This window comes from Caretta caretta, chromosome 8, assembly GCF_965140235.1.
Source record: "Caretta caretta isolate rCarCar2 chromosome 8, rCarCar1.hap1, whole genome shotgun sequence".
NCBI lineage: Eukaryota > Metazoa > Chordata > Testudines > Cheloniidae > Caretta > Caretta caretta.
Window position 1 is genome coordinate 75,315,750 of NC_134213.1, and position 15,152 is coordinate 75,330,901.

The window sequence follows — 15,152 nt, forward strand, 5'->3', positions numbered from 1 at the left end:
GAAAAATTAGTGGTAGTTTCCACATCGGAGTGTTGCTTTTTTAAGACATTTGAAAGTGTGCTCCATGCCTCGTCCCTCTCAGATTTTGGAAGGCACTTTCAGATTCTTAAATCTTGGGTTGAGTGCTGAATCTATCCTTAGAAATATCACATTGATACCTTTGTTGCGTTTTGTCAAATCTGCAGTGAGAGTGTTCTTAAAATGAACAACACGTGCTGGGTCATCACCCGAGACTGCTGTAACATGAAATATATCGCAGAATGCGGGTAAAACAGAGCAGGAGGCATACAATCCCCCCCCAAGGAGTTCAGTCGCACACTTAATTAATGCATTATTTTTTAATGAGTATCATCAGCATGGAAGCATGTCCTCTGGAATGGTGGCCAAAGCATGAAGGGGCATACGAATGTTTTGCATATCTGGCATGTAAATACCTTGCAATGCCAGCTACAAAAATGCCATGCGAATGCCTGGTCTAACTTTCAGGTGACATTGTAAATAAGAAGCGGGCAGCATTGATTCCCATAAATGTAAACAAACTTGTTTTTCTTAGCAGTTGGTTGAACAAGAAGTAGGACCTAGTGAATTTGTAGGCTCTAAAGTTTTACACTTTTTGTTTTTGAATGCAGTTATGTAACCAAATTTACATGTGTAAGTTGCACTTTCACAATAAAGAGATTGCACTACAGTACTTCTATGAGGTGAATAGAAAAATACTATTTTTTATCATTTTTACAGTGCAAATATTTGTAATCAAAAATAAAAAAATCAAAAATAAAGTGAGCACAGTACACTTTGTATTCTGTGTTGTAATTGACAATGTAGAAAAACCTCCAAAAATATTTAATAAATTTCAATTGGGATTCTATTGTTTAAAATAGCGATTAATCACAATTAATTTTTTGAGTTAATTTTGATTAATCGACAGCCTAATTTTGACTTTAGGATCCACTTAAAGATACATACTGTCATTCAGAGAATGTTTGGTACTCAAGTTTCTGCATTGTCACTGCTTTATTCCTCTAGTGATTTGTTACACTTCCCTTCTACAGTTCCATGCTGTTGTTAGATCTGACCTCTACTAAGTTAAATCAGAACATGCCATCTTAAAATGGCTGTTTTAAAATAATTCCATAAAGTGTTAATAGAACATTAAGGTTGAATGAATAAATATCAGTAGACACCAAATTAAGATTCACATGCAACTTTAGCAGTGGCCCCTTGCACTATTTATTATGATATTTAAATATATTATATTTATTTACATTAGAGCATTATATCTAAAATAATATAGTATCTTACAACTTTTTTCTACAACCATGATTAATTTCCCCTGGAACAAGTGAAGATACCCCTTTTCAATAAGATCTGTATATTTTTATGCCAAATTTCAACTTTCAATCCACAGCTAATTTGGCTGTGGATTTATGTGTGGTGTTTTATTTTAATAAAAGTTGCAAGTATATTTTTATAATGGGAAAAAATGTGTATTACTTTTCTACCCTCCTACCTGTGCAAAAAGGGTCAACTGATTTTGTTCAGACTTTCCAAAATAATTCACCTCTGGGCAGAGACCATGCTAGGAAATCTTCTACAATCAGTTTGTTAGGCTGGTGACAGTTGTGCACATTCAACTGTAGCCAATACTGCTCCCTCTACAATAACATTGTATTTTAGTGAAGCATAGATGATTGCTACCATCTAATTTGGTATGAAGTTCAGAATCCCTCAGATGATTCTTTTGTGACACTTTGCTACATTTAGGATGCAGATGTTTAAAATAATAACAAAAAGCATAGGTCCAAAGATTTTAAAACCCCAGCTGTTTTCCCTAGCAGGGACTCTAGCCCCCAGGCTTAAAAAATGAAGCTAATGATTTAAAAATCAATAGTTTACTCCGAAATTCAATTTTCTCATCAGCTCTAATGTGCATGAAGGTTAAGGAACTGGCTGTTCTGGAAACTGAAATCCTCTGTTTATTCACAGGTCAGATACGATGCAGGCAGCCAAAGTGTGAGCTTTCTTACACTGGCCCATTGCTGACCTGAGCTCTGATTTGGAGGGACCACCTTCTATAAGGGTAAGAGGTAGTTCAGTCTCCTTACTACAGGTAGTTCTCTCCTAGGTCTTTCTCCATCAGAAATTTCTAATAGTAGTTTACTTTGAATTTTGTATGTGGTGAGCATTTATAGTGTTAATGACTCTTCTGGCTTAGAGAAAATATATGATCTGAACCATAAACCCATGATACTATACCTGTTTGTTTGGATTATAGAATTAAAATATTTTCTGGATGGATAATTCCATTATGAGGTATCTTGCCCTTCCTTTGAAGCATCTGGTACACTGTCAGTACTGTCTGCTCAACTAGATGGACGATTTTTCTGATCGGATTTGATAATTCCGGTGTTGCTATATAATTCTTCTGTTGTAAGTTGCAGTTTTCTCTAAACAGTTATTTGAGGAAGCAGAGAGGGAGAGAAACTAGATGTAAGTAAGAGGAGCCTTGAGTATTTGAATTGTTCTAAGCTACCTGAATCTTTAAAAGTCAGCTTTCTTTAGTAAGAGTTGATTTGGTTAATCTTATTTCATGTTCCTTTCCAAAATTTATATTAAAGGTGTGTAATATCTTGTTACACTATAGGATGAGCATCCACAGTACCCCAAGATCAGTTTAAAAAAATTTCAGTGATCTTTTTCAAGTATCCATAAGCAAAAGTTTAAGTTCAGGTACCATAAACCATGGTATTTACCCTTTCACAGAAAATTTCAGAAAAGTCAGTAGTTGCAAATACTTTGAAAAAGTGTTTATATTTTTTAACTGTGACTGTTATTTCTAGGTAAATATTATCTTTGTATGTAAAGGAAAACTGCCCTCATTTTATTCTCTCCAGCAGTCTAAAATTGTAAAGGGTATGAAATGGTTCTCATAATAAATAAAGCATGTTTTATGGTTGACTGTCTTGTTGAAGTGACTTAATTTGCAACACTGGTAGTTTAGGAACAAAAAAGCACAACTCTAAGCAAGTTTCAGATTGTAACATTTCAAATAACTTAAAATGAAATGTTTTGTAGAAACAAGTTTTGATTGCTGAAACATCATTAAAGCAGTCTGACAATTTTATTTAGTTTCTTTCAGCAGTCTGTCACACAGGTGTTGTCACAAGTGGCATTTCTTCAACAAGATGGCTACTTGGGCTCAGAGTTGCCAATTTATTTTCCCCAAACACACTTAATGTTTTATTCATGGCAAGCTATACTTCTTACTTATACTGAAGCTTTGTATTTTTGGATGGAACCAGGTGACATTCTGTTAGGGGGGAGGGATAGCTCAGTAGTTTGAGCATTGGCCTGCTAAACCCAGGGTTGTGAGTTCAATCCTTGAGGGGGCCATTTAGGGATCTGGGGCAAAAATTGGGGGTTGGTCCCGCTTTAAGCGGGGGGGTTGGACTAGATGACCTCCTGAGCTCCCTTCCAACCCTAATCTTCTATGATTCTTCTATGAAAGTTTTCTTGGAAGACTCAAACAAATCTAAGCGGAATAGATAAGGAGAGATGGATATTAAAAATACGGATGATACTTTCATATCTTGATAGCAGAAGGTGAGAGGACAGATGGTGTTGCAATTCAAGCACTAGACTGGGGTTCATGAGATCTGGATTTAGGTCCTTGCTCCGCCACACACTTCCTGTGTGATCTGGGCAAATCCCTAAATCTCTCTATGCCTATTTTCCTGTCTGTAAAATGAAGGTGTTAATATTTCCTTACAACACAGATGTTGCAAGTATAAACTCCATTCATGTTTGTGAGTTGCTAAGATGGTGTAAAGCATTAATGTACTTTAGCTTTTTTGGGGGATAGGAGTTTAAATCTTAACTCATGGCATTAGGACTGTTGCAATACTTACGGGTGCATTATTGCTTTTCTATTTAACTTGTCGCATTATGCAGTGTTTGAAAACTCCACATGTCTGGGCTGACCAGGAAGCTTTCTTTGGTTAGTGCCATCAACATTTACAAAATAATTATTAAAAACAAACAAACAAACAAAAAAAACCTATAGTGCAGGAGTTCTCAAACATTCTGATAATGTGGTCACACCCTAATAGAGATTGGTTAACATTTTCAAAAGCATCTAAGTCACTTTTGAAAATGGGGTTTAGACTCCAAAAGCTGGGTGTATGCTACAAAGTTAGGTCAATATAAGTTGCCTTACATCAGCCTATTTGTACATACGTCTACCTCAAATTCTAGACTCAAATTTGTCTCCAGCCAATGTAAGCACCATATTACAGTGACTCAAAAAACCATCTCATTGAATGATATTGAGCCATGGTTGATCTACTGAGGTTGACACGGTGCAAGTGTAGATGCTGCTTGATCTATGTCGTCCCTAACAGTCCTCTAGCAGCTGTCCCCAATGCCTGACACTGACCACTCTGCTGCCCAGGGGCCACGTAGACCAGAAGCTACCATCCTTTAGAAACTCTGTGTATTTTTAAAATGTTTTTTCTTGATTGCCCAGCTTTGTGAGCACACAAGCTGTCTCTTGTTTCATGCAATTGCCAAACTGACCGTGTTAGCTCCATGCACTAGATGTGCTTCTGTGTGGAGTAGATTGGAGGCACTGGATCTCCTGGGCCTGTGGCGAGAAGAGAGTGTGTGGGCACAGCTATGGATTAGCCATGGAAATGTGGACATCTATGAAAAGATTGCACAGAGAATGCAGGCAAAGGGATACGATAGGGATCAGCAGCAGTGCCATGTAAAAGCGAAGGAACTTCAGCATGCATACAATAAGGCCAGGGAGGCCAACAATCAGTCTGGTGCTAAGCTGCAGACTTACTTTTTTCACCAAGCTGCATGCCATACTTGGCGGATACTCCATTAGCACTCGTCAGACCACTCTAGATACCTCTGAGGAGCTTGAGACACAGAACCCCGCTGTGAACAGCAAGAAGGAGGGGTGGGGGGGACACACACCATGGAGGTCCAGCTATGCCACCAGCCAGGACCTGTTTTTGAGACTCCACCACAATCTAGTGAGTCCCACCAGCCGAGCGCAGAGCCCAGTGAAGGGGAAAGAGCCTTGAGTGAGTGTGTGAATGCATTTTTCCTTACAGTGTTTAAATGTAAAGATAGAACCAGGCCCAACCCCAAATTAGCAGGACAAAGGTATACACTTTTCATTGTTTTGCTCCTACAAGTCAAAGTCAGCTGCTACACCTCTATCCTCCATCCTGGTGGCAACTTCTCCTTTGCCTCACAGATATTCTAAAGGACGAGCAGGCAGCTATAATCTTTGGAATATTTTTTCCCGCTGAATCGGGACCTGTAAGCAAACAATGCTAACATCCATGCCATCTACCAAAAGCATATTCAACTGTCATTCTGTGCCTGCTGAGCCAGCAGTTGAATCTTAACAGCATAACGCAAAGGTGGCTAGTGTATGTCTTCATACACAGGGAACAAGGGGTAGGCAAGGTTCCCCAAGATCATTAGTGGCATTCCAACATCACCAGTGGTAATCTGCTGGTTGGGAAGAATGTCTCTGCTTGCAGCTGTGTGACCAATCTTGTGTTCTTAAAGATGTGAGCAGTGCACCTTATCTGACTAGCCCACACTGATGTCAGTGAAGCATCCCTGGTAATCCATCAACACTTACATAACCATAGAAAATGGCTCTTTCTATTGATATACTCTGTGGCAAGGTGGCTGGTGCCAAAATAGGGATGTGTGTGCAATCTATAGCTTTACCACAGTTCAGGAATCCTCTTTCTGCAAATCCATTCACTATGTCCTGCACATTGCCAAGATTCACAGTCCCTGTGTAGCAGGAGATTATTAGTGGCCCTGCACACTTGCATGACAATGGCCCTCACTAAATTTTCCAACCTCAAAATGATTTCCACTGACTGGTAGCAATGCAGTGTGGCAAGCTTCCATGGTGTGATCGTCACTCACTCCTTTGCTATCAATGTAGCTTTCATTATGGTGTCTCTGTGCTGGTGAGCTGGGGCTAGGTCAGCACGCAGATCCAGGAATGTGTCCATTTGCATCGAGAAATTCTGCAGCCGCTGCTGCTCGTTTCAAAGCAGCCACTGCTCGTCGATTGAATTACTGTCCAATACCACCACTCAGTGCTCATTTCTCAAGCTCAGGAGTGTTCCTTGACTGTCTGCAACTGCTCTGTGAATGCTACCAGCTACCTCAAATTGTTTTTTCACTGTGTCCCTCAGCAATCTATCCTGCAGCTCTGCAGATATTGGAGGATTGTTTGTCCGGTGTTTGCAACAGTTGTGAGAGTACTGCAGAACTCTAAGAGACTGTAGGTTGTGAAAAGGGTTGTGCCCACCTGGGTTTGTGGATTTTTATTTATTTATTTTTTTAAAGGCATGAAAATTATGGGATATGAATAGCATTATGGGAGGGAGAAAGTTACATGTTATGAACTTGACCCCTTTGCTCCCTGTCACCTGTGTGTGACTTTTTTTTACTCCACAATGCATTTTGAAAATTTCCCAAAAGGCAGCAATCCTGCCAGTAGCAAATACCACACTGGGATACCTATCTGCAGAGTCACCATACTGTGCATTAAAACAAGCACTCCTGGTGAGTACATGCAACACTGATGCAAGCAGCCAAGTATGCACAAGCGATATACTTACTGCTGTGGCTTTATGCTTAAATAAGTTGAATCAACTTGAAGTTTGTAGTAAAGACATGGCCTGAGTCATTTAGGTTCTTTTGACAATTTTATCCAGTATCTTGTGGGACACCTTCCCTCTCCATTCACAATCATGCAATCACCTGCTTTTCTATTAATTCTGCCAAAAATCCATGTGGTTGCTACAACAGTTGCTTTCACGGAAAAGTAATATTAGCAGCATGCAAAACTAAGGACTGACGCTTACCCAAATGACAGGAGAGGTTACATTACGAGAAGGGTTTCTGCACTATGTCTTGCATTCCTACTTCTTTTTGGGACCCGACTACTGACAAATGTACATGGGTGTCAAAATATGTTCCCTAACAATCTTTAGAACTTTATGGAGTGTATCGAAGTACCTGAGAGGATGCATACACTGAAGCCTGGGGCAAGTTACTATGGAGGGAGGTGGGGGGGAACTGTAGGTGAAGTCTTGCAAGAGTGGCCCCTTCGTGGGTAGAGGCTGAAATGTATTGCATTGTTAAGGAATGTAGTACCTACATTTTGAAAGTGTGTGTGTGTGTAAATCACTGTGTTCCTGTCTGTTTAGAACTGTTTCTTCGATACTATTGAGTTTTCTAGAAAACTATATGTATTAGAGGGGAAAAATACATCTATTGGAGCCAAATCATAGAATATCAGGGTTAGAAGGAGGTCATCTAGTCCAACCCCCTGCTCAAAGCAGGACCAATCCCCAACTAAATCAACCCAGCCAGGGCTTTGTCTAGCCTGACCAAATAAGCAACTTCAGATGAAATCTTAGACATAATTATTGAGCTGCTTCTCTGGAGCTGTTATTCTGAAAAAGGGAAATGGGGACCATGATTTGGGCACTTGCAGAATGTCACTATTGTGGCGTATCCAGGGTTGCTTAGCTGATCGCACAGCTTCAGTGGCAAAATGTCATGGCTATGAACAAAAGCAGCAAACATATGTTCTTGGCTCTTATGTAATAGTAGGATACAAAGTGAAGAAGATTGCATCAGGTTGAAACTTCAGGGAGAACTAAGTCAGCAGAATGTAACTGTCTGCAAACTAGAATTTGGGTAGAGCACTTCGGATAACAACCCATGATTTGTGTTTTGTGGGATCTTTAATGACTGCAAGCCATTGGGACCCCAATTCTTTCATCTGAAAAACTGAACCTTCTTTAGCACACTGTGTTCTTTAACACTACCGGGGTATTGGTTCAGTACCTGAAAATAAGTCTTCTAAAGAGCCCCTATCAGTTCTTGCAGCATGCGGGGCTTTCTTTGGAAGTCTTGAATCCCAGCTATGAATTAAGGACAATTCTGCCTACCTTGAGACAGTACTACTCCATAATAGGGAAATTATATTTACCTCCCTCCCCCCAACCAAATTTTGTAATGGAAACCATTTTGACATCACAATAAGATGCCACTGACCGTGGGTTGTATATATAATTATGCCTGTTGTCCCCTGTGTGTATTGCAGTTGGGAGTAGAGAGTGACAGTGGAATCTGTTTTTGTCTGTTTGTTTGTTTGTTTTTTTATTTTCTTCAATGTAGTCTTGTAAATTCCTTGTAAATAAACAAAGTCCTGTTTCTCTGAATACAGGAGGAACCAAAAAAACAAAAGAAGATATTTTCTTTGTTTAGATCACCAAGGCTCTTTAGCAAGCTGCAGACCCAAAAACTCCCTCTCATGCTCCTTCCAGAGCTGTACTCCATGCTTGTCCAGCCTGTTTCTTTCTCTCTCTCTCTCTCTCTCCCCCAGACTACATCTACACTTGCAGATGTAGAGCTCTGAGAGTTAAACTAACCGTCAGACAGCAGCAGGGAAAGCGCTGCTGTGTATTCACACTGTGCTCCTTGTGGCTATGGAGCATGTCCACACTAGCAGCTATTGCAACGCCACAGAGAGTAGTGCCTTGTGGTAGCTATCCCCGTGTGCAAGTGGCTGCAGCATGCTTTGGGAAGGGTTTGCAATGCCTAATGGAGCAGGCACAGCATCACGATGCAGGTTTCCCAATCCCATTGTTCCAGGTTATCCTACTAGATTGCCAGCTGCTTTTCAATTGGGGCGCATGGAGTGTGACAGGGAGGGTGTTGTGTGTATGTGGGGGGTGAAACAGTGTGTTTTGGGGGGCGGAGAGTGTGTCCAGGACCGTCCTTACCAATTATGGTGCACTACGCAGCCTGAGCACCTGCTCCCCACTGCTCCCCTGGGCTGCAATCAAGGCCTGCAGGGCTGGGGAGGCAGGAGCTGTTGGGGGCTGTTTTGGGGGGACCCCACAGGCCCAGAGCGGCTCAGGGGAATAGCGGGGCGCCTGGCGCCAGCAGCAGGAAGCAGAACGACCCAGCCCTAGCCTGGTCCGCTCCCCCTGCTCCAGCTGTGTCGTTCGGGGTAGGGGACTTGGGGAAAGGGGTCTGCCCTTCCCCCACTCACCGGCAGTGGGAAGTGGAGCGACCCAGCCCCAACCTGCTCTGCTTCCCTGGCCCCAGCAAGGTCGCTTGCGGGAGGGGGAAGGACCGCCCTCGCACTCACTGGCAGCGGGAAGTGGAGCGATGCAGCTCGGAGCTGGTGGAGTGGGGTGGGCTGGGAACGGGTTGCTCCGCTTCCCATCACTGCCGGTGAGTGCGGGGTCACTGGGGAAAGAGGCGTGGGGGAAAGAGGTGCAATAGGGGTGGGGTGGGGGTGGAGCATGGGGAAAGACTAAGAGTCAAGGCGGAGGGAGTTGTCCCGGGCCCCACACTCCCCTAGGAATGGCTCCGCCCCTTGCAGTGGGCGCAGCCTGCAGCGGGGCAGGCTGGGGGATAGGGCTGGCTGCCGGAGCTGGTGCTGCCGCATATGCAGCACACAGCTGCCTAGGGCACCATGAAATTTGGGGCAGTTTGGTGCCCCAAATGTCATGGTGCCCCACGTAGCTGCGTATTCTGCGTATGCCTAGGGATGGCCCTGCGTGTGTCAACATGCAGTCTTGTAAGTTCAGACAGCGGCAGGAGGAAACCCTGACATCAGCCCCACCCCTGGCCGGCCTCTCTGCTCTGATGTAGAGGCAGAGAGAGAGAGATTCTACAGTAATGGTTTGCTTTGTGTCCTGGAACAGATAAGCATGCCGGATGTCAGAAATGGAGCTTTGAAAGGGGATAGCTGCATGCCTGCAGCCGAGTTCAAAACAATGACAAGAGTGGCCACTTGACTTCAAGGGATTATGGGACGTTGCTGGAGGCCAATCATAGCACAGTAATGCAACACGCCATCCACCCTGACACCCCAGTGCTTCAGCCTAGGAGCAGAAAGATCTGTATTTCTCATGGAGGTGGATTTCCAGGGGTGCTCCAGCTACCGAGTCCAGGTGCTCCAAGTGCCTTGCCAGTGTGGACGCCTTAGGAGTTAGGCCGCCTGGGGATGATTTAATGTGCCCTAACTTGCAAGTGTAGACAAGGCTCCAGTCTCTTGCTTCTCTTATGTTTCTCTGGAGCATATACATACTCTCTTTTACCCAAACAATACTCAGCAAAGCTCGTCCACCTAATAGTCTGAATTCTGGGCATGCTCGTTATGCCTTGTTGTAGGTGGGTCTCCTTAATTGTCTCTCATAGCTATTTTAAATGAAAGGTGTGTTCATACCTATCAGTGTCAATGAGATTTAATCTAACCCACAACAACATCTTCATAATGTTTGGTATTATTCCTTCTTATGGATAGGGTGACCATATTTCCCTATGCTGAATATAGGACACCTGGTAAAATTACTCGTATTCAAGAGAGTTCAACCGCAATCAATCAGAACTATGCAGTACAAATGTTCAAATTGACATCCCTGTTGAAAAGAAATATGGCATCGTTGAATTCTTTTTATTTACCTTCTTATCTTTAAGGCTTTAGGGCTCACAGAGGGAGAGCGCACGCGCACACACGCACTCACAGAGAGAGAGAGAGAGCGCTGTGTGAGAGAGGTGTACAGGACTGACCTACTGTCCCCTCCCTGCCCAGCGCTCTCTGCCCTCCATGCCTGTCTGGGCCCTGCTGGGAAGGGACAGGAGCTGCTTCTAGCCGCAGGAGAGGGGAAGGGATGACCAGGCCCATGTCTTTGCAGAGCTTTTCTCTTTTTCCCCCACCCCCCTGTAGCTGGAAGCAGCTCCCATCCGTCCTGCCTGCACAGTGTCAAAAGGCAGCTAACACCTCCTCTCGGCTGCCCCTCCTCACCCTCCCCTAGCTACAGTGCAGGCAGGAAGGGATTAAGCCCTAAGGCTGCACAGTGCACCAGGGAACCTGACTGCAGGGACTTCAGCAAACCCGGCCAGAGAGGTGGCTCAGCAGCAGAGGGTGCCTAGGGGACTGAGAAGCCCCATGGTACCTGGGGGTAGGACCCAGGGCGGGAGGGGGCAGGTGAAGAGGGTGCTAAGCCCCTGTCTTGGGGGCTGCTGTGGAGCCTGCAGGGTCAGGGCGTGAACAGACTGGAAATCACTTCTCTTCCCCCTTTCCCCACCCCCCGCCACGCCAGAGCTTAGCTGAGGGGCAGAGAGGCTACCTTGTGCCAGCGCTGTGCGGGGCTTTGACTCCTCCTAGTCAGCTCCCTGGGCCAGAGGGTCTTGGGCTTGCCTGGGCCAGTGGCCCAGGCAGAGGCAGTAATGGAAGGAAGGAGCTTGCCAGTAAACTGAGCACTCTGACCAGGGGCTGGTTCTCCACGCAGCACTGGGAGCAGGATGTGACCTGGCCGGAGGGATATGGAGGAGCAGTGGGGGGAGGGAGGGGACAGAGAGAGTGAGTGAGAAGGGGCAAAGCAGGGAGTGGACAGTGAGGGGGGAGCACATAAATGGTGGACAGTAGAGGTGACACATAACCAGCCACTGCCTAGTGCCTGCCCGCACTCACTGGCTGCCACAGCATACAGCCAATGCTGGCTGGAAACAGGACAGGGAGCAAGGCCCTGCTGGCTGAGAGCTGGCAGGGAGCAGGGGCTGCACTGTCGGACAAGCAGGGGGAGCAGCTGGCCCTGCACGCTACACCTTTGCTCTGCCACCAGCCTTGCACTCCTGTCCTCGACCATTGGGCCCTCCATTCACCACTGGTGGGCGAGGAGCTGGTGAGCAGGGATCTAGCCAGAAGCAGGACCTGCCAGTATTGATGAGGGGGAGGGAAACAAAATATGGGACAATTTGCCCATTTTTAAGAAAAAGTCAGGACTCCTGTAGAAGGGCTTAAATATGGGACTGTTCCTCTAAAACACAGGATGTCTGGTCACCCTACCTATGGACTTTGGTCAGTGGCAAAACTGTAACTACATTGATATTTAAATTGTTCTCATTGGTCTTCAGAGCTAACATGCAATTGAGATGAGATGAAAAGGAACAGTATGTACTGAGTTTGTGGACTCAGGCAGACTTCACTTCATTGGTTTACACTATGTTCACATTCTGAAGGTTTTCTTCACAACCGTAAGGGTTAGAGACTTAAGTGTGTGTTAAAAATTAAAATCTTAGATTTGGAGGGGAAAATAGCAGCCACCACAGAAAAGTACCTGGTAACACTTACCTTTGCAGAGGCATAAATGAATGTAGGAACAGAGAAAAATAGTTTTTGTTTCTGGTCTAAATGCTGCCACAGAATATCTCCTACCTTGGTCACTATTCTGACCATGTTTAGTTCCTCTTCAAGTTCCCATCACACCAGAGCCAGAATAAGGCACTACTGGCCTTTGCCCAGGGTCCCAATTTCTAGAGTTGTGATAAGATCATCTTTAATTTTTCATAGATTAGAAAAGGAAATAAAGCTTTCCTCTTTTTTCTACTCCCACTGGTTTTTGAATGAACTAGTCATTGAACTGAACAGCGCTGAATAAATTGAAATGACAATATTTTGTCTGCCTTTGAGGAAGAGGCTACTTCGGTTAAAAGCTGGTTTAGCACTGCTGCAAACTCTTGTTGCATGTGCGTAGCCACTGACTTCTACCAGTTCAGTAGTTTGGCTTTCTCTAATACCTCAGTAGCAAACGTGTACTACTTTAATTTAAATTATTTTAATAGATTATAATAAGTTTAGGCCTTAACTTAGGTTGTTATAATTTCTAATTTAATTTTAAATGGGTTCATATTAAAAGAAAAGTATTGAATTTAAATATCCATTTTAAATTTTAAAAAAATTATTAAAAAAATCATTGATTTTTATGCACCCTGTTTCTAGATCTTACAGTTGAAGAGAAGCTTATAAATGTGACTAGAGTGCAACTGATGACTGCCTGCATATTCAGACAGCCTGAAACAATAACCTCAAGAGGTGTGAACTGAGAAATGATAATAAATAGACACAAGAAAAACACACAACCAAAAAGCCCACCCTAAACCAAAACTATAAAACAAATAAGACACATGCTACTCCACCACTCATTCATATTGCTTTGGGTTGCATCCCATCCATTGTCTATATATGCTCTATTTAGAATAGGAGGTTCTTGGTGAAAGAATCTTCCTTTTTATACTTGTTTCCAAGTGTCTAGCAAGTTGAAATAAAACTAAATAGAGCACTAATTAGAAGATATCTGGAAAACAAAACTAATATGTCATGGCAATTTTTATTTTCCTTCAAGGAAAAGTGTTGGAACATAATTATGAAAGCAAATGATCTTTAAAGTAAGATCAGTACTAAAAGCAGGGGGTTGCGGGTTTTTTTGAATGTTTATTTTTTAAAAAAAAGATAATCTACTTTGTTTAGACTTCCAGCAAATTCTCTCTTTATTCTCCTTTGTAAGATCACTTTTTAGAGTGAAGTATTTATGCTAAGATGCTTAAACAATTTTGTATATTCTCTTTGAGTGGTTTAATTTAAAGACACTATCATTTACAGCAATCCAATATTACAGAGCTCTCTCTCCTAGAACTGCTATCTCCAGCTGAAACTGGTATTCATATTTGGTGTAAGTGGACCTTTAAAGGCCTCTGGTTGAGATTTAAGAACAAGAACCTTCAGAAACAAAATCTTTTATGTACTTTACTACCTCTCATATCCATGCTTTTGCTTTCCCATCTCTCCTTTCCTTGCATGCCTGCCAAGTCTCACTGTTTTGCTATACAAAGCACAGATTTCATGTGGCTGAAGAAGAATGAACAGGCATTTTAACATTTACGTAATCTGAATCCTCACTCTTTATGTTGCCAAGACTGGTCTTTGCTGTTCTGTTCTCTCCTACACTTTCTGTTGTTCCTGAGAGCAAAATCAGATCATGAGCAATTCAGATTGTCAGGAAGAAAAACCTAAATGGCCAAATGGCCAGATCAGCATCTCCCTGCTTGTTTTTTTTTAAACCAGACAGCAGCAACCCACCCTCAAACATTAAAAATCCAAACAACCTTCCTTTGTCCAAAGGGATAACATGTAGTTGATGAGGTGGAAGTAGACGGGAAATGAAAATATGACAATGTAGAAGACCGTTGGAGATCAGAATAGTACATGGAACTTTCCATCACCTTCCTTTGAATGCAGCTGTTTAGCCACATAATGGAAAGTGTTCAAACACATGGGAATTACTTCCTTCTACACACACCCCGACCCGCATATACTGATGATTTCATATTTATTTTTAATCTGGATTAGGTTATATCTTTCATTAGTTTCTGCTCTGTTGGAACTGATTTTCCAGAAATAGCACTTCTAAGTGACTGACAATAAATGCTTCTTCCAGGTGGACTGGCATAGGTAGAAATAGTAGAAATTTGGCAGTTTCAAATTTTTTCTATTTGGTAAACTTTTACCAACCCTCCCTTTTGGTCTTACTTTTCCAGTTTCTATTATCAGAGTCCTTCTTTTTCCCCTATAGTTGGTATCCAACATCGGTTCTGTCTGATGCTGGAACTTAGTGTTCTAAAAAATTACAACACATTAATAAAAAAGATGACTGGATTTTATATAGAGTTTTTGTAAAGACTGAATGGCAGATCATGTTAGGACAATGGAAGCAGTTCAGTCTATTCCTGAATTAATTACCTTTGTTTTTCTTTTATATCTTCAGGTTCGCTTCTCATATATGCGAATGAAGTATCTCTTCATCTCTTGGTTAGCAGTATTTATTGGCAGTTGGATTATATATGTTCAGTACTCCACTTACACAGAGCTATGCAGAGGTCATGACTGTAAGAAAATAATAGTAAGTATATTTGTATGTCTTGTTTGTTAAGCTTTTTTATCATCCATGAATCTACTTTTGAATTATTCAGTAGTTACCATCAAAAGTAATATTTACTATTACATTATGCAAATACAATAATCCTAATTTCAGTTACCTACAGCTAAAACCAATTATTTTTGTACTTTATTTTCTCATTGATTAAATGGCTCAGTTGTAAACCGCCATGTGATCAAATTCACTTTGTGACAGTTTTGTTGTGGGAGGCTCAATCATAATTGACATACTAATTTTAACTTAGTGATTCCCCCTGCCTTTGTTTAACTCCTTCTGATGAGTTAAAAATGATGCATGCTA

General features: G+C 42.6%; 1 protein-coding gene across 4 annotated transcripts in view; it reads left to right on the plus strand.

Annotated features, from left to right (window-relative positions):
• DIPK1A (divergent protein kinase domain 1A) overlaps nucleotides 1-15,152 on the plus strand; it is a 40,612-nt gene that overhangs the window by 15,068 nt on the left and 10,392 nt on the right. For 3 of the 4 annotated variants that reach the window (XM_048859841.2, XM_048859842.2, XM_048859843.2), the window contains 2 exons: nucleotides 1,987-2,080; nucleotides 14,682-14,816. In XM_048859841.2, the coding sequence (XP_048715798.1) occupies nucleotides 14,697-14,816 (120 nt within the window). In that variant the 5' untranslated portion in view covers nucleotides 1,987-2,080; nucleotides 14,682-14,696. The remainder of the gene's footprint in view (nucleotides 1-1,986; nucleotides 2,081-14,681; nucleotides 14,817-15,152) is intronic. The other variant, XM_048859840.2, reaches the window with a different exon arrangement.